Here is a 20,731-nt window from a genome sequence, read left to right on the forward strand (position 1 = left end):
ACAATACGTTGTTGTTTTATGTTTTTGATATGGGTTTTTTTTAATTATATTTTTCCTGGGAGTATGTCTCTTGTGAGACGGTCTCACGAATCTTTATCTGTGAAATGGATCAACCTTACCAATATTCATAATAAAAAGTAGACGGTCTCACGAATCTTTATCTATGAGATGGGTCAACCCTACCAATATTCACAATAAAAAGTAATATTCTTAGCATAAAAAGTAATATTTTTTCATTGATGATCTAAATAAGATATATGTCTCACAAAATACGACTCGTGAGATTGTCTCACACAAGTTTTTGCCTTTTTTCCCGGAGTGATGGAATAACCCCGGATGTATTACAATTAAATATTCAAAATAAATCAGTTTATACAAGGTTTTAAGATCAAAGTTTGGAAAATCAAAACTCAAATACGCGAATTTAATGACTTTTTTTGGTAGTTTTTCCTCCTACGCATGTAAAATTTACCGGATAGTCGCAAATATAACCTCTTATTACCATTTTTTTAAAAAAATTGAAGATATGTCATATAAAAATAAAAATATATGGCTAGGATTCTTATAAAATATAATATATTTGACGTCATTCTCCCAATTTTTCGGGGAAACGAACACATTTATTGATTTACATATGCTTCTACCCGTACAGGCGAGAGGCCTGTTTCGATCGTATGATGCAAGAATCTTTTTTGTTCGAACTAAAATATTCATTTTTATTTACTAATTAATTAATTATTACACCATAGCCCACCAAAATAAAATAACTATTGCATTATTTAATCTGAAAAGTGGTAATGGAGCTCCATCAACCTGCATCACAATTTTTGACATTGATAATTGATAGAGGAATCTTATAATAAATTATTAAATACAATAATAATATATAAAGTCTTGGTATCTTGAATTAATTAATTAGGGCGCAAACAGTATTGATTGTAGTAACAAATCGATTTTAATACAAGATTAGATCTTGAATAAGAAAAAATATTTACGTTATATATTAATGTAATTATGACAATGTGGGATCATCCAGAGCCGGAGTCAGGATTTTAGTCAGTTTAGAGAACAATATTCAATAATTAATAAAACATAAAAATGGCAACGGTTAATTGACAACCATAAAAATGTCTCAAAGTTCAAATACAAGCTACAAACAGTCAGAAACATCTGTTAGTTGATGTGAAATTCCAGAGAAATGATGAAGAACAACGCATATAGATTCTTCAATAAAAAAATACGATATAAAATATAAACCTTACATTCGAAAAATATGTATAAATTCATTCCTTGTCGCAAAACAGACACGAAATTTAAAAACAACTGAATGATAGAAGAACGTTGAAAAAAAAAAAACTAACTTAAATTCGGTGAAAATCTGAATTTTGTAGAGAATATGAAAGATGAAATAATAAGTAATTTATTGGTTGGTTGGACAACAACAATATGAGAATCGACTATAGATTTGTAAATTATTAATAACTATAAAATTATATATATATATATATATATATATATATATATATATATATATATATATATATATATATATATATATATATAAAATTACTTTGTTGGTTGGTTGGACAACAACAATATGAGAATCGACTATAGATTTGTAAATTATGAACGACTATAAAATTCTATTTTATTTAAAAGTATTTTTTAATTAATGTTGGTTTTATCATGTATGTACGACTAAAATAAAATTGTGAATACATTTTATATTACTTATTAACTAAAATTATTTTATTTTATTTTATTTTATTTGTGCATGTTCAGTTCAATAAATGAGATCACAAATTCCAATTCTGGATTTTCTTTTCTATTTTAATTATAATTATATTACTATATGACAGCTGAATATATATTCTATATTTTCTTCAACAAGTTAACTGCCTCGATTTAGTGAATTAGAAATAGAAAAGAAATTGCGACTTCATTAAAATAAAATACTCAACAATCAAAAAAATAATTATATTCATGAAATTTCTTGGAAAAAAACATTCCAATACAGGATATCAGGATATGTGAGGTTCGGGGCTGAAGAGGGCGGTGCGTGATCGCCGGTACCATGAAGTTGCACGGACAATAAACGACCTTTGGCTTGTTGGATTACGCATGTACATGTGAAAGAACTATTGTGTTGATGGCTTCTTGGGAAGCTCTCGTTCATCAAGTATTTGATGCTAGGGTGTATAATTTGGTTTGTTAGGTAAGCCGCAAAAGAATACCATTATATTTTAATAGGAAAGATTGATCTCTGTTGAGGAATTCTCTAGCGGAGAAAAAAAGGATAAAACTGACCTACAAAATGATATGAGACAACACCAAAAATAAGAATGTCCCCTCCCCAGACTTGTGAGAATAACATCACCATTTGTTGACATCCATGTAGGTGCAATCTCTTATATCCACATTTCGTTTAGTATGGGACTATGTGAAGCCATGTGTAAAATGAAATAAAAACGAGTCTTGACTAACGATTATAACTTTTAGTGTTGCGATAAGAGTTTGATTCTAATGAGAATGATAATTTTTTAAAAAAAAAAAATTTATGCTTAGGATGATTTTTTAGAGTTTTCTCATGGCAACATTTAAAATTTTCACTTAAAATTTAAATAATTCTGTAATAGAGAAGTTAGATATTTAAAAACGATCCATTTATCAAGTTAATTTGCACAATTTAATTTTATATATCTTTGACGGTGCTGAAAATTGTGTAACCCATGTAAGAGCTTGATCTAAAAATTTTATACCATACTGGGAAAAAAAACGAGAGATACATGAATTTTCAAGACAAAGGGTTTTGTTTATGTTGGAAAATTAATTTTTTTTAATATAGAAATTTGTATTTTTTCACTTTTTTATTTTTTTATTAATCAATATGTAGTCTTAGTCTATCAACATACATTTTTTTTTCAATTTTAGTCATTTTCATAAGATTATTAATGTGACGTCGAAAACTTATGACATGTCACTAAAAATATGATAACATGTCATCTAAAATTACTGATGTGAAGTAAAATATTGTCATATTTTATGTTTTAATTGAGATTCTTACTTGATATAATAAGAGGTTTATTTCATCATATCCATGTAGACATTGTTCTCATGATAGAATGAATGGCCAAGATTTGCACATACATATATAGGACCCATTTTTTTAAAAAAAATTGTATGTGTGGCAAGATCTTACTCGTTGAAATAAAGTGAAGGTAGTACCCGCATAAGTAAGATCTCATCTACCATAATAAGATATGTTATGAAAAACACGACTGCATCAATCAATAGTTTGTGGGCTAACCGCCCCTCATCAAGATTCACACGATTTGTTGTCGACTTGGCTAAATCCTCTTAACAAGACATAAAAGTTGTTATCAGAAAATGTCTAAACAAACCTACCTATTATTTTCGTTGTTCCGTTATTAATACAAATCTTTGTTCCATCGTTAATACGATGTTTTTATATCGCCGATAGTAACAAAGACATCTAAAATCGTTGTGAATTTGCCACAATATCAAAGAGTCATCGCTAAAATTAGCGACGGTTCATCTAATTTTCAAATTGCTCCGGTTTTTTTTTGTAATTCCATGAGCTTTTCTTATTATAATAATAATAATAATAATAATTATTATTATTATTATTATTTGATTTGGACATCTTATAATTGAGAAGAGCATAAAACCATTAGGTGGCATGTATTAAAGAATTTAGCGTGTGGGAAACAAAGTGGTTTGGAAAACGAAATTCAAAGCTCTCCTCAATTTTTTTCCCCCAAAATTAATTGATAATCAACAAATATTTTATTTTGAAATTAATTAATTATGGCTCATCATTACACAATCTTATACACGTATATTACATTTATGATTTCAAAAAAAAATTGGTCTTCTAATTTTGGTCTATTTGATTATTGATTTCAGTTTTGACAATTAATTAATTTTGCCAACAAATTTTATTTCTTCTTATCATAATCATGACAAATCCAGAACCTGACTAAAAGATTAAAATATTTTAGTGAAAAAGATCAATATTATATTAAATATCATACTTACATACATAATTGTTGGACCAATTAAAATTTTGGTAATTTAACAATGACGGTTGATTTAATAACGATATTACTCGTTAAGATCTGACATAACATTTTTATAGTTTACATAGCCAATCATATCGAGTGACACAACGTGGACAGTTTAACGTACGTAAAATTTTCAGAATGTCAGTCATTTCATTACTACTCTCACTCATACATGATTTACCAAACATAATAAGTTTAGTTTCGATTATTTGGAATGGAAATAAATGTTTCCTGTTTTGTGATGTGTCAAAAAGATCAAATGATTCTGGCTTTTAAATGCTTTTGAACCTCAGCTAAAGAGGAAAAAAAAAAGATAGGCGGACTTCGTTTTCTTTCTTGCTTTAGTACCCAATTTGTAATTGTTACGACCGATCCGAAGATTATCAGAGGAATCAAGCCAACAAGATTGAAAGAATAGATCAAAACGAAGAAAAACACAACACCGAGAAATTATTATAGTACGGACGAATTCATCCTACGTCTACTTTTTTCTCTCCATGAGATCAATCAAGTGCAAACCAAGCAATTCGTTTACGAAAAGTTACAACTTTGATGGTTATTTTGTTCTACAAACTAGTGCGTTTTATCTTCGAGTGGCTCTCAACCTATCCTCAGTCTCGTTACAATTATTTTTAACTCGACTAGTGAAATAACTCTCACAATAATCTTATTGAGAATTAACATTTTGTTACTTTAAAATTTAAATAATAAAAATATAATTAGGAAAAGGCAGCGCCGCAAAAAATAAAGTAAAATAAGGAGATGCGTGTGACAACTTTATTTTGGTTATTCTTTATTGCTTAAAAATATTGTTTATTTTTTTTATATTAAAAATAAATATATTTTAATGGATTGGAATCTGTGAGTTGCCGGAGATTCCAGGAATCATTTCATATTTGATTTGTCAACTTGTCATATTGTGCCACGATCCAAATATTCATTGGGCCACCTTTTCTTATAATATAATTAACTATATGATATTTATTCATCGGGAACATAATAATGCCACTTAATCATGTTATTTATATGTTGGGGGTACCCAATACACTTATTAGAATTTACATTTGATCATATTAGTTATAGTTTTTTAAACATTAGAATTTTTTTGTATAAAAGATTTAAAGATCATATTAAAATTAAAATTATATAAATCACTTTTTTAAAAAAAATTGATGGTGTTTTATAATAAATTTTAGATGATGAGTGCTGAGTGTAATAATTATTTATGTTTGGTAAATCGATCAAATCATGAAGTTTGAGTCGTTATGTATTTTAAAAAATTTGAGTTGCACCATTATTATCATCTATAGTTTTTTGGTAAAACGGCGAGCGATCGGTCCAACAATTGGTATCAGAACGAGGTCATGAGTTCAGGTCTCCTAATTAACATATTTATATGTTGAGCTAAATGTGCATGAGTGAGAGTAATACTGGTACGAGTGACCTCTTGGAAAGTTCTTGTGCGTCGAGCTGCTGTTGTTGCACCGCTTGATCTGGTTGGATAGGTGAGCCGTAAAAGTGTGACCTCGGATTTTAACGGACAATATTGTCTCTGCTGAGGAGATGATCGACAATAGAAAAACGGTAAGAAGACTGATCTCTAAGAGATATGAGACATCACTAACATATAGACAAGCACATCTCCGGAATCATGAGGTTAATAGCACGATCCATTAGCACTCAACTAAGTGCACTCTGCACTGTCACAACTCTAAAAAAATAAAGTCACATCTTGACTTTCGGTATAATGATAATCGTTTGATCCTAAAAATGAGTCATATACTAATTTAAACTTGGATAGATTGAACTAATATTTGTATGCTAGGGAATTTACGATAATTTTTTCTAAATATATAATCTTAACCGAAATACCAACATTTATTTTTTGATATTAAATAAAAAAAATAACATGACATCAAAGTTAGTAAAAGTGACAAAAGCTTAATAATATATAATATATTATAGATATCGATATATAAATAAATTAATAGTTGAAAATATTTTAAGATGAAATATCATACGTCTCGAAATGACGAAAAAAACCCACAATTTTTTTTATTTAATTTATCTTATGCGCGTGTGTCTATATATATCTTAACACAGTAAAAGACAACTTGCTGTGGGATTCCTCAATGAGTTTCAGACAACAATCTTCTATTGCAACCACTTGCGGATCTATTCAAAGTTTCAAGAAAGGTTAGATCTTCCTCTCCTGTTCTATTTATGCTTCTGTTGCTAATTTCATCCACATATTTTTTTTACTAAAAAACAAACATTAATAAAAATTGAATTAGTTGGTCAATTTATATCTAGATATTCTCGATTTATAAGATCGATTCGATGAAAAGGAGAAAGAAATTAGTTAATAATATATATCAGTCGGGTCGACCTCTGAAGATGATTAACTTTTCTCTAGCATATTGAAAATGGTTACACTAAAACTTGGCTTGGAGAAAGAAGGAAATTAAATTTTCATAACAAGAATTTAAATTTGAAATATAATTATTAAATGATTTTCTTTGATAAATTACCAAAATATGTAGATCACGACTAATAAACACATGCTAATGTGATCTCCATTGTTATCCCAAAATAATAATATTTACTTCGAAGAAATTTCGATGTTGTCGCTCGTTTATAATTTTTTTCTGCATAAATTTTCAATTATCACGAGTTTTTAAATTTTAAATTAATTTTTTATATAAACTAGAACTCGAGTTTGAGTTCGACTTATTTTATTAATTTATCATCGCTTATATACTTTTAATTTGATTGGATAGGTATATGATGAAAAAATATGTGATAATAAAATTCATTGCGAATAAAACAAAGTTTCCCACATATTTCGAAAATAAATAAATAAATAAAATTTGTGTTTCGAAAAAAGAATATTCGGATTAATTAAGAAACTTTTTAAAAAAGTGAATAAACAATGACTTTCCAAAAGTTTTTATTCAATATTACCTTTTGAATATATATTTTTTCACTTTTGAAAAAGCGATGAGAAATATATATATATATTTTTGGAAATTATATATTTATATATATATATATATATATATATATATATATATATATATATATATATATATATATATAAAAGCTTTTTCCGGCAAAAATATTTGTCAGCTTCTGTTTTTTTTTTTTTTTTTTGATTTATTTATTATGTATCCAAACTGCGGTGTTACCCCAATCAATTCAGGAAGGTGCTTACTGCTACAGAGAAAAGCTGGGCTCTTTTCTGATTCTGGAAAATGTAATGCCTTATAAGTAATTTTGGGTAGGAGCAAAGCTGGGATCTTTTCTGATTCAACCCACACAAAGATGATTTTTTTTTTTACTTGTAATAGTATAAATCCATCAGTATACCGTGAATCTTAGCTTGAGTTTGTGTATTCTGTAGCATATTGTGATTTTATTGGTTGTTTGATTGGTAAATTCTTGGAATTTAGTTGGAGATCCATTGTTTGGGTTGATTGAGGTTTCTGGCCTTTCCTCCATTAGAGAAATCTAAATCTTTGAATCTTCGTGGTCAGCTCCGAATCAGACGAGGAAAAAATTACGTATGCCGTGACTTAATATGCCTCTTATTGTATAAATACTTGTTTGCTAGTGTGTGTGTGCATGCCTAGGAGTACGAAAACTAGTAATATTTGTTATGTTTGTTGCAGGTTTTTAATCATTTGGGATATAGTAGGATCACTGGGAACGTGCTGAATCAGTGAGGAATAGATTTAAGAAACGTGTACTTTGTCAGATGGATGGTATAGTTGCCGCATCATTGGATAACTTGGATTTTTTTTAATCATTAGGAATAAAGTAGGATCATCTTGTAGGAACTGTGAGGAAGTAGATTCAAGAAAAGGGCACTTTATCAGATGGACGGTGCTGCATCCTTGGATAACAGTGTGCAGGTCTGGAATTTGGAGGAGTCGTTTGGTATAGTTGCAGAGCTGATGAATTTTGATGCATATGATGGATGTTGTGATGGCCCCAACACGTTATCGGATGTCGTAGATCCTCTTAATTTGGGGCTTTTCGAGGAATTGTATGGGGTTGAACGTGGAATGATCACCACGAGGGAGGCTGATTTGTTCTTTAGGGAAGTTAAAACGATGTTTCGATCACAAACGGTTGATGATGTTGATGCAATATCGAATCCGAATCATGCATCAGCTAATGTAGATCATTTTACGATCCCGAGGCCTCCAAGGCAGTCACTGGCCGAGAAAATGATTCAAGCAGTGCTTCTTGCTAAGGGGTGGTCTGGTGAGGGTATTTTGGCCCAAGTTTGGGTTCCATCGAGGAACGGTGACCATTACATCTTGAGTACCCGTGAACAACCTTATTTACTTGACGAAAAGCTGTCTGGATATCGTGATGTCTCTAGGTCATTTACTTTCGCGGCGGAATCAAATCCGGGTTTCTTACCAGGACTTCCTGGCCGTGTTTTTACCTCTATGATCCCGGAGTGGACTTCAAATGTTATGTACTACAGTGAGGCCGAATACTTGCGAGTGCAATATGCTGCTGATCATAAAGTGAGAGGAACTATTGCTTTACCTGTTTTTGAAGAGGATTGCCTTGAAGGACCGTGTTGCGCTGTGCTAGAATTGGTTACGATGAAGGAGCAGCCCGATTTTGATTCAGAGATGGAAAATGTTTGCCGTGCTCTGAAGGTTAGTTTTTTCGATGAGCCAGAGAGGATCTGATAGGTTCTGTTTTCTTGCCTATAGAATGATATATTTTATGCACTATCTATGCACAAAAGCATGATTTGGCCCGAAAATGTTATCAGTTGTACTTTTAATGCCATCAATTTCATATATTCATATCTAAGTGTCAACATTTTTCAGGTGGTGAGTTTAAGGAGCAGTGTTCCTCCTCGACTTAGTTCCCAGGTTGGTATAATTATTTTCCCTATTTTATCATCTCTTTATTCCATGATTGTAATGATGATCATCTACTTCCTAACGTAGCTTATTATTTCAGTCTCTCTCAAAGAATCGACAGTTAGCCTTAGCGGAGATTACTGATGTTCTACGTTCTGTCTGCCACACACATCATTTGCCTCTGGTGTTAACCTGGATTCCTTGTATTTACACCAAAGAGGCTGGTATTGAAACACTGCATGTACGAGGTGCTGGACATAATATGATTCCATACAAAAAATATGTTTTGTGTGTTGAGGACACCGTCTGTTATGCGAATGACAGATCCATGCAGGGATTTTTGCATTCATGTGCGAAGCATCACCTTGAGGAAGGTCAAGGGATAGTAGGGAGAGCCCTTCAATCAAATCGCCCTGTTTTTCACTCGGATGTCAAGGATTACCTTATAAATGAGTATCCACTCGTTCATCATGCCCGTAAATTTGGTCTAAACGCAGCTGTTGCTATTAGACTAAGAAGTACTCATACTGGTAATGATGACTATGTATTGGAGTTCTTTCTACCTGTTGACATTAAAGGGACTACAGATCAACAACTCTTGCTGGATAACCTTTCTAGTACCATGCAAAGGATGTGCAAGAGTTTGAGGACTGTTTCTGAAGTTGAATTACTTGGACCGGAAGGGGATTTGAAGGTTGGAGTACGAGACGGAGAAATAAAAGATAAACGAGTAATTGCTTTATCAATGAGTGTTCAGCAGTCGCTTGGGAATCTAAATTCTGTTGGTAGGGTACCTCAAAGTGTATTTGAATCGAATAATGCAGAAATAGGAGCTAACGACCCTTCCAAGCAGGTACCTTATAATCTTTCTTCAAAGGAACTTGTCTCGATCTTTCTAATACATATCCTGTGTCGGAACTGATTTGTCTTGTCAGGATCAAGCCCGAGTAAATTTTGAATCCTGTTTCTTTTTATATACTCGTGAATATTTATATACCATTTTACTTCTGTATATGCAATGTCGTAGTCTGATTTTTGCTTTTATCAATTGTAAACTCATTCAGGATCTGTTGAAAATGGTTAGGTGATATGGTTGGAAATGAAATTGAAGAAAATTTTGAGCAAAACTAAGAACATTTCTCCTGTTTAGTTGAGAAAATCTAGAGCAATGTTCTAAACAATTAGATTGAAAAGTGATATCATGAATAACTAAAGCCAACTAGCATGCCTAATCTCAGAGGTTACTTTTCTAAACCGATACTGGTATTGAGGTACTTCTTATAATCCCTTTTAGGCGATGTTCGAACCAATTCGACCGATGGAGAAGAAACGAAGCACCGGTGAGAAGCACATCAGTTTAAGTGTTTTACAACAACACTTCTCTGGGAGCCTTAAAGATGCTGCAAAGAGTATTGGTGGTGAGTTGATCTATTCACTTTCAGAATTAGTTTCATACTGCCCTTTAAGACCAGAATTTGAGGTACCATGTTATTTTACTTTTGAATCCAATGTTTTTCCCATAAGACATTATACTGCCTATTCAAAATGGTTGTATCATTTGGAATTGTTTCGAACACATTGCCTTTTAAACGACATTCAAATGAGTAGCAAAAAATGCCAGATCAAGTATATTTTGAATTGTCAGACCTTAATTTTTGGTTTATTTTCTTCCGTAGTCTGTCCCACTACTCTCAAAAGGATATGTAGACAACATGGCATCGCGAGATGGCCATCTCGAAAGATAAATAAGGTGAACCGTTCTTTGAAGAAAATACAAAGCGTGCTTGACTCTGTCCATGGTTTAGAAGGAGGTTTGAAGTTTGATGCAACCACAGGAGTGCTTGTATCTGTCGGCTCTATGACAAAAAACATTGATATGGGAAAATGTTTACCCTTCACTGGTAAAAATATTTCCGCTGGGCAGTCGGAATCAGTTATCCCAAACGCAGTGCCGGAACCCTTGACATTTTTCATTACCTCTGAGGATACTAGAGTAAAAGTTGAAGAAGAGTGTCTTGCAGACGAGAACTGGCTGGCAGAATTAAATGCTCTCTATGCAAGTTCTTTAATGGGAGAGTGTACAACCGAAGAACCTCTTACCCAAAATTTAGATAAGTCTAGAATAGCTGCGTTAGATACGTGGACATCAAGGCCAGCTAGTCTAAGTACAACGCCATGGATGACTTCTCCAAATGGTACGGCAGATTCTTTCCTATCGAAAGAAGTGTGCGATAGATGGGAACAAGAATTCAGTTGCATGAAACCTGAAACCTCTGAGTCCAAAGGCAACACTATGGTAGATGAACATAGCCAATTGTCAGGCATGACAGACTCATCAAACGGGTCGAAAACAATGATGAGTGGCAGTTCCACTAGCTCGGGAAATTTTGGTGAAAAAACCCCTGAAAAGATCATTGAAGAAAGTTGTGGAGACAGCGGCTCTAAAATCACAGTTAAAGCTATTTACAAAGACGACATGATTCGGTTTAAATTCAAGCCTGCATCTGGATGTTTTGAACTGCATGAAGAAGTGGGAAAGAGGTTCAACCTGGTGATGGGGGAATTCCAGCTCAGGTATCTCGACGACGAAGAGGAATGGGTGATGCTGGTAAATGATTCAGATTTTCAAGAATGTATTGAAATGTTAAGTTTTCTTGGCACTCGTACCGTGAAGTTCTTGGTTCGTGATTCATCTACTTCCTTCATGGGAAGCTTTGGCAGCAGCTAATGTCGGCCCATCCGCAATTATATGTTGTATTGAGTCGTGTACGAAGTTCAGTTTCTAGCTGAGCTATGTTGTTGGATGTAGTCGCTCAGAGTATCTGTGAGGCAGCTCATTTTGTATAGTAGCTTCTGTTATCTGCTTTAGGTGAAATATCCATGTCCATCTATATATATACATATAAAAAAATGTATATTCTATCATAAAATGAACAATACTCCTTCACACACAATATGTCCATGTACATTAAGTTTTTTGTTTAATGTTAAATAAATTTTGTATAAAACTGCAGAGATCATATTAAAATTAAAAACTTTACAATTTATTTAAAAAGATTTTTGATAACTTTTTAGAATAATAATTTAAATATGATTTTTTTTAATGATTTTTTATACTTATTTTTTATGCTTGAAGAGACATGATCATTTGAAAATGAGAAATACATTATTTTAAGAGGTAATTTTAAAAACGGCCTCCTATAAATACTTATAATGTAATTTGACCTTAAATTGAGTTAATTTTTAAAAAAATAAAGTTTTATTTGCACTGCAAAATGTTAATAAACACTCCACATTATCTATTTAATCCTCTTACAAACAAGATTATCCTAATAATAACTTTCCTTATGTCATAAAATCTCTATTAATTTTAAAATCCTCAAATGCAATTCTATTTGTCAACAACATAAATTTTGGTCTCAAAAAAATTTGTGGTACTTCTTCATATTATATATATATATATATATATATATATATATATATATATATATATATATATATCTCAAAATTTTATGAGAAATATGTTAGTCCCACGTACGACAATTTGAAATAATAATATGAAAATAAATTATAAAACTAGACACCGATATTTACGTGAAAAATCTCCTTAAAAATTATTAGAGAAAAACCACAGACAAGATGAACAAAATTCTACTATATTATTTTATGGTGTACAACCACTTATTGTGTTTCCAAAGAGAAGACACACACTTTCTTAATACAAGAGAACAAACACGCCACAAATATGATAGAATTAAACACTCAAATGCTATAGGATGAGAGAAAAAAACTCAAGGAATGTTCGACCAAATTTACAGCCAAGTTTGACAAATATCTGCCAACTTTTTTTACTAAATCACTTGCCAACTTTGTTTTTGACTAAATCAGTTGCCGATATTTCTCCCAGTTGGAGATTTGATTGAGAATCAAACATATCTCAACACATCTTTTCAATCCTGTCATTTCTCGATGCTTACATTTCTGCTAGGCCACATGAGGATCTACACCACTCAAACTTATATGTGTTCACTGGCTTGGTCAGAACATCAGCTTTGTTATCTTTTATATGAATCTTCTGCATATCCATACTTCTCTCTTCTACTACTTCTCGAACAAAGTGAAACTGGAATCCAACGTGTTGAATCTTGGAATGAAAAGCTGGATTCCTTGCGATGTGCAAGGCTTGCGATGTGCAAGGCTTGCGATGTGCAAGGCACCCTGACTGTCACAAAACAAAGAAACCTTATCTTGTTGGTGCTCGTTCTCCTCTGATAACTTTTTAATTCATATTGTCTCCTTATATGCTTGAGTGGCTGCCTTGTATTCTATCTTCTTTGTAGATAACTTAACAATTGTTTGCAGTTTTGAAGCCAAGCTTATTGCTCCTCCTGCAAGTATAAACACATAACCAATAGTATATTTCCTTTTGTCAAGATCACATGCATAATCTAAATCGACATAGCCTCTGAGTGTAAAATCCGATCCTCCATAAAATAATGTAACATTTGAGATATCCTTAATGTATATAAGGATCCTCTTAACATTACTCCAATGCTCTCGTCATGGATTCGCCATATACCAGCTAACTGCTCCAACTACTTGAGAAAATATTGGAAAAATATACTGTGAATTATATGTCCCTGATCAAAACACCTGTAGATCCAAGTTTGCATATTTCCAAAAATAAATGCGAGCCCATATCTCAAGTGGAGTATTCAAAGATCATAGGCAGTCTGATGTATCTCATGAACTGCACTCGTCCAGATATTGCTTATGTTGTCAACAAACTCAGCAGATTTACAAGTAATCCTTATAATGATCATCGGAAGGCAACATTAATAAGGGTACTTAAATATTTAAGATACACATTAAATTATGGATTACAATATACGAAATATCCATCGGTCTTAGAAGGTTATAGTGACGCAAATTGGATATCTAATACAAATGATTCCACAAGTAGTTACGTATGTACCATTGGTGGTGAGGGTATATCATGGAAGTTTTCTAAGAAAACTTCCATTGCTCGATCCACTACGCAATCAGAATTTATAGCTTTAGACAAAGCTGAAGAAGAAACCGAATGGCTTCGAACTTTCTTAGAAGAAATACTTTGTTGGAATAAGACAGTGTCATCAATAATAATTCATTGTTATAGTCAATCAGCAATTGGAAGGGCACAAAACAATATTTATAATGGTAAGTCTCGACACATTCGTCGTAGATATAATACCATACGACTATTGATCTCTAGTGACATTATCTTCGTTGATTATATAAAATCAAAGGAGAATTTCGCGGATCCACTTACAAAAATATGTTGAGAGATCAAATGAATTGTCTATCAAGAGGAATGAGATTAAAATCCCAAAATTAAATCTTGTAGTGGATGCCCAACCCAGTTGACTGGAGATACCAAGATCTAGATTCAAAAGGGACAAATAAATTACGAGATTGGTAGAAACACCTTGGAGAAATCTCCTACCTATTTCTATGATAAGAGGTGTTTACCACAAAGGGGTAAGATGCTAGGTTTTATCTTTAATGATTCTTAAGATATACTGATACTTATGTTGGAGTATAGTGGGATACTCTCCTAGGAGATCACCTACGTAAGTGCGAAGTGTGACCGCTTCAAAGATGGAAAGCATTCGCGAAACCAAACGATGTCCATGTCCAAAATGGACACATCAGTGAGAACCTAATGAATTCTGGAAATGTTATTATGCGAATATAATTGTCTAGGTTTACATAAAATGACGAATATTTCAAGGCATCACGTACATTAATTTCCAAGTAAATCCAATTATATCTTTGCCAAAGAAGGTTCAAAGCCAAAAGATACATATCCCGATGCAATAATCTTTGGCTAGAATACTATTTGTCTAGTCAATTTAGTCACACTCATTAGTTTTCATTCATATAAGGGATTGTTAGAAAAAATGAGTTTTGTACTCATTTAGAATTGATAAAATAATTCGAACGAGTTATGTGGCGAATGAAATTATTTCTCGATTACCAAATAGGGTGAACGAGAAATTGAGTTCGAATTTTATCGAGTGAAAATATTGAATCGAAAGGACTAATGTAGCGCCTCAGACTTGGACGAAAAAGTTATATCAGGTCTTGTGTGTGAGAGATAGATCAGCTATCCTACCAAACGTTGGTATCTTCCTTTATCCACTGGACTTCCACCTGTAATTTCTCCTAGTTTTACATTCGAATCCAATGGTGTGTCCATTGGTTTAACCCAAGCATCCCAATTTCTTTCAGCCAGTCTATCACATATTTTCTTTGAGAGACTGAAATTCCACTTTTGTTTCTCGCCACTTCGATCCCAAGAGAGTACCTTAAATTCTGTAAGTCCGTCATCTCACATTCGGCTGCAAGTTTCCTTTTGATTTGTTTCATCTCATCATATTCATCACATGTGAAAATTATATCATCTACATAGACAATAAGATTTGTCTTCTTTTCATTCTGATGTCTATAAAATAACATGTGATCTGTATGAGCTTGTGTATACCCCAATTGTCAAATTATTTTAGTGAATCTATCAAACCAGGCTGGTGGAGATTGCCTTAGTCGATACAATGATTTTTTCAGCCTACACACCACACTTTTTTTACTTTCTTGATCAAAACCTTGATGTATCTCCACGTATACTTCTTCCTCGATATTTCCATTCAAAAATGCATTCTTCATATACAAATGATACATTTTCCAATCCAAATTTGCTGCCAAAGATAACAACACCCTAATCGAGTTAATTTTTACAACATGAGTAAAAGTATTTTGATAGTCAATGTCATAGGATTGGTTGTATCCTTTCTCAACTAGTCTTGATTTATATTGTTTAATCGACCCATCAACATTATATTTGATCATTAACACCCACTTACACCCCCACAAGAACTTTTTCTTTCGGTTTCTGAACAATCTCTCAAGTTCCATTTTATTTCCAATGTTCTTAACTCATCTAAGGCAGTTTTTTTCCACTTTGGATCCTCCCATGCATAATCTATAGTATTTGAAACTTCATCATTTTCTATATTAATGACTAGGGATTGAACATAAGCTGAAAAATGTTCAAATACAACAAACTTAGCTACTGGATGCAATGTGCAAGACCTTACCCCTTGCATATAGCCACTGGAGGATTCAGATTACAAACAAGTTAAGTATCTAGAGTAGTTTAAGTTCTAGAACCCGAGTTGGCAGCTTGGCAATCTTGAGTTCTTGGTTCTATCTCTCATTCTGATGGACATTCTGAGAGAAATGCAAGGGAAACGGCTAAAGGAGTCTTCCCCCAGTGGAAGGTTTTCTATTGATCTTGGAGTGATGACTTATTACAATGTGCAAGAGATGTTTAAGACGGGGAGAGAGGTAGAGAGAATGGGTGAGTCTGATTACGTTGAGGAACAGATAGTGGTGGTTGATTATCAAGCGTGTCATGAAGAATATGAAGTGTGATATGATCTGGTGCATAAAAAGCATCGGGATCGAGACCTAAGGCGTCCAAATTTCCCTCATAAGGAAGAATGTGAAATCTCGAGAAACAAAGTATTTTTTCCTCTTCACTGAATAACTTTTGTAGCCCTTTTGAGTTGTGGAATATCCCAAAAATAAACTGTTGGGATGCAACAAAAGTCCCACATTGGAAGATCTAGAGAAAGATCATGTGTTTATAAAGATGGAATGATATCTCCATTGGTATGAGGCCTTTTGGGTGGTTCCAAAAGCAAAACCACGAGGGTTAAAACCCAAAGTGGACAATATCATACTAGTGTTGAGATATCCGGATTCCATTGGTACTAACAAGTGGTATCAGAGTCATGGTCTAGATCGAGCCGTGTGGGTAGAATCCTCGATACCTAAACGAAGGAGGTGAGGGCTCCTGGTAAAAATCCTTGATTAAACTCTCGGGGTGGTTAATGCTCCCAGTATTCATGTAAGGCGTGTGCTCCAATGTAGTGAAGTGGAGTAACCTCGATTGGAGGACGAATAAGGCTTGAGGGGAGGCTCGGACCATGAGAATAATAGTGGAACTTCGTTTGAGGGGAGGATTGTTGGGATGCAACAAAAGTCACACATTGGAAGATCTAGAGAAAGATCATGGGTTTATAAAGATGGAATGATATCTCCATTGGTATGAGGCCTTTTGGGTGGTTCCAAAAGCAAAACCATGATGGTTAAAACCCAAAGTGGACAATATCATACCAGTGTGGAGATATCCAGATTCCATTGGTTCTAACATAAACATTTGTGAGACCTAGGATCAAGCTTGTTGGTATTGTAGTTATGAACAAATGCAGTACACCCAAATACTTCAAGGTCTAGATAAGATAAAATTATTTTCAGGATATAATTCAGACAAACACTGCAAAGGAGATTTAAAATGCAGCACTCAAGAGGGTAACCTATTTATTAGAAAAACATGATGTAAGAACAACATCACCCCAGAAGGATTTGGTACATGCGATGTAAATAAAAGAGCTCTTGCAACATCCAAAAGATGACGATTTAACAATATGAGATTCCATTTTTTATGGGGTGTAAACATACAAATTTTGATAGATAAGACTTCTTTCGTTCAAAAATCTTTTAAGAATGGAGTTAAAATATTCAATCGGTTCGCAGAATTTAGATGTTGGCATTAAAATAGAGTTTTGATCATGGAGGAAAAAAACCTGAAAGACCGTTAAAACTTTAGATTTTTCTTTCAAAAGATATACCGACACGCAAGAGTATTATCATAATGAACCAACGTTTATCTGTGATACTACGAACTCTAAAATGAAATATCACTATGAATTAATGCAAATGGTTTTTAAGGTTTATATAAAATAATTGGAAAAGAAGCACGAGTGGGCTTAGCTAATTGACATACCTCACAATAAAACACCTCATTATTTTGAAATAGGGAAGGAAATAAATGTTTTAAATAAACAAAACTCTGATGCCCCAATCTACATTGCAGAAGAATGATTTAGTCTTTTCTGGAAACAATATGGTGATTGTTGTCAACGTGATTGATCACCGAAGCGTAATCTTCGAGGTAATAGAGTCCAGAAATTGATTTAGCACTGTCAATCTTCCTCCCCGAACCTCGGTCCTGAGAGTAAGTAAATGATTTATTTGAATGGTGCCTATGCCTGCAACAACATTTTGTGATTATCGGGACATGGGTTATATGGTATAAACAAATTTTCATTTCTCTTCATTTGATCTGATGTCCCAGAATCAATAATCCAAGCATCACCTTTGGTAGTAGGATCACTTAATGCTGCCTTTGTTTGCCATGTTTGAGCTAGATGAAGTTGTACTAGAAAGAAGCTGACATAGTTTCTCAATTGGTTCCTTGGTCAGTGTTGCAGTTGACGCTTTACTTTCTGCATCAGAATTACTGGTGGCATGTGGATTCTTCCATTTTTTGTTGATTTAAATCTTTTTGGCACCCAATTCGCTGGTTTTCCATATATTTTCAAGAAAGTGGCCTCTGTGTGGTAGTGTCTTTGGCATTTCCCACACCAAGGTTTCCCATATTTTTTTCTGAGATTCATCACGCAGATCCCGTGACTCGTAATTTGCGGGGTTGTGCAGTCACTGGCCGGGGCAGCGTCCCACACCAAGACAGTCCGAAGGATAATATGTTCACTAAGGTTATATCCACTGCAAAATTTTATGGATTGTCTGCAAAGGACAAGGATAGAAGGCTCTTGAATTTAGGAATGAAGGAGGAGATTTGTGGATTCATTCCAAATATTCAAGAGTTGAATCAGTCAAAAAGTTAGTTTTTGATGTAGTGGATTAGTGGGTAATAATCTAGGAAGTTATTTGATTCTAATTAGTTTATCCTCAAGCTTTGTTTTATAAAAGGCTTGTGATTTGTACGCAATAGTGAACTCAGAAACTTCAATGAGAGTTTAGGGAGCGAGAGGATCTTGGATTAAGCTAGGAGATCACTTGTACAACTCTTGTAATTGAAGGAATGAAACTTGTTCTGAAAATCTTCTTTATTTCTCTTCCATAACCTTTTCATATTTACACAACACACACATATTCCCCTAACTTTATACAACATTCCCTTAACTATTTCTGCTTTCAAAACTCGACAGTATGGAAACAGTTGTCCCATTGAACTGGGAAAAAAACATAAGTGCTAATGGCACTGAAAGTAAAGAATGTTGGCCTCACTGAAATAGAACTCACAAATTGTGTGATGCTTCTAAGAAGAGACGAGATCATTTTCGCATCTCCGGGCATTGTGTATTTAACAATACTTGATGGAAGAGGAAAGGGTGTCTTGAAAATATAAGTAAAGATGTTGAAAAATAAAGCATGCTGTTAAGTTCTTGTTTGATGGCCTTAGCCAGGTGTTTTCATAGGAAGCATGATCATATTCCATACTTTTAAATAAGATCAAATACCATATTTATGCTTGATTTTAGTTTTCCCAAAAATTCCAAAGTGCACCCTTTTATGGTCACATTTTTAGGCAATCAATGTGTTACTAGTTCGAGCTAATGTAGTTAGACATGTAGAGGTATATTGTCCGAAATGTAGACCTCACTCAGAGGACATCACTCATGCAAACTGTCTCGCAAAGTGTGGGTGATCACTGATCTTTGGCCCATCCTTAAATCGTTTCCCAGGTGGTTTGCTGTTGTCTATGGATATATTGATCGAAATCGAGTGGTATTTCAAGGAACCACAACCTCTCGTGAGGATGTTATCGCGTGCTCGCGCTCGCGAGTATTATCGAATTCTTTTTTATTAGAATACGGGGAGGGGGATCGAACCTACATCTACAAATTACCCGGATGAGATCATTACCACTGGGATATAAAGCCGAATCTCAGCATTATTGATTTCTATCACCTCATGATAATCTTTTAAATAAGATTGATTTTAATCCCATATTGAGAATTTATAATATATTTTAAAAATACAACATTTAAATAATAATAAACGTACTATGCTATTTTTATTGTTTTATAATATTATTAAAAAAAATAGTGATGATATCAATTAGTTTAGTAGATTTTATTTACTATTGATGATGATAGAAAAAAGAAATAACATAGAAGGAAGTCACAAAATTCAATAATTTAATTTAATGAACATAAGGGGAAATTCATATTTGCACATTTTCTATAAATTTGAATATATAATATATATATATATATATATATATATATATATATATATATATATATATATATATATATATATATATATATATATATATATATATAAAGGATTTTAAGTTTTTGTTATATATTTGATAATTATATTTATGAACAAAACTACTGGCTATACTTATTCATGTTTTTTTTAATTAAAATGATATTACATAGAGGATATATATTTTTGGAACAAAATAAATAGGTAACTTTGAGAGCAAATATATTTGTCCTTATATTTTATGAATTGTATTTAAGGGTATTATTGTTCGAGAGAGAAAATGAAAACTGAATGCATTTTACATATTTTGGAGTGTGTGTCCACACACACACATATATAGTTTTGATATGTTGCACACCTATTGTACACACTTATGTAGGCATCGAGGAGTTGTCACTCTCATATTGATGTGATTGTACATAGAAAATTTGTGCATCTAATAGGTGAGTGTCACATCATCGTTGCTAATATAAGTGTACACAATATGTGTGCAGCGTATCAAAACTATATATGTGTGTGCATGTGTATATTCTCATGGCCAATTATCTACTATTCCAGAAAATACGA

The 20,731-nt window shown here is 33.0% G+C and overlaps 1 protein-coding gene across 3 annotated transcripts; it reads left to right on the forward strand.

Annotated features, from left to right (window-relative positions):
• The first annotated feature begins 7,247 nt into the window (after window positions 1-7,247).
• On the forward strand, window positions 7,248-11,959 carry LOC140827682 (protein NLP9-like). 3 transcript variants are annotated; one of them, XM_073190460.1, is made up of 6 exons: window positions 7,248-7,341; window positions 7,757-8,764; window positions 8,942-8,986; window positions 9,078-9,830; window positions 10,272-10,395; window positions 10,654-11,959. In XM_073190460.1, exons 2-6 carry the CDS (start codon window positions 7,964-7,966, stop codon window positions 11,703-11,705), a joined length of 2,775 nt encoding a protein of 924 aa, XP_073046561.1. In that variant the 5' UTR covers window positions 7,248-7,341; window positions 7,757-7,963; the 3' UTR covers window positions 11,706-11,959. The 3 variants fall into 3 exon arrangements, with proteins under 3 accessions (XP_073046561.1, XP_073046559.1, XP_073046560.1); XM_073190458.1 differs by having other exon boundaries at window positions 7,268-7,648; XM_073190459.1 differs by having other exon boundaries at window positions 7,268-7,365.
• The last annotated feature ends 8,772 nt before the right edge of the window (window positions 11,960-20,731 follow it).

This window comes from Primulina eburnea, chromosome 3, assembly GCF_022965805.1.
Source record: "Primulina eburnea isolate SZY01 chromosome 3, ASM2296580v1, whole genome shotgun sequence".
NCBI classification, from domain to species: domain Eukaryota; kingdom Viridiplantae; phylum Streptophyta; class Magnoliopsida; order Lamiales; family Gesneriaceae; genus Primulina; species Primulina eburnea.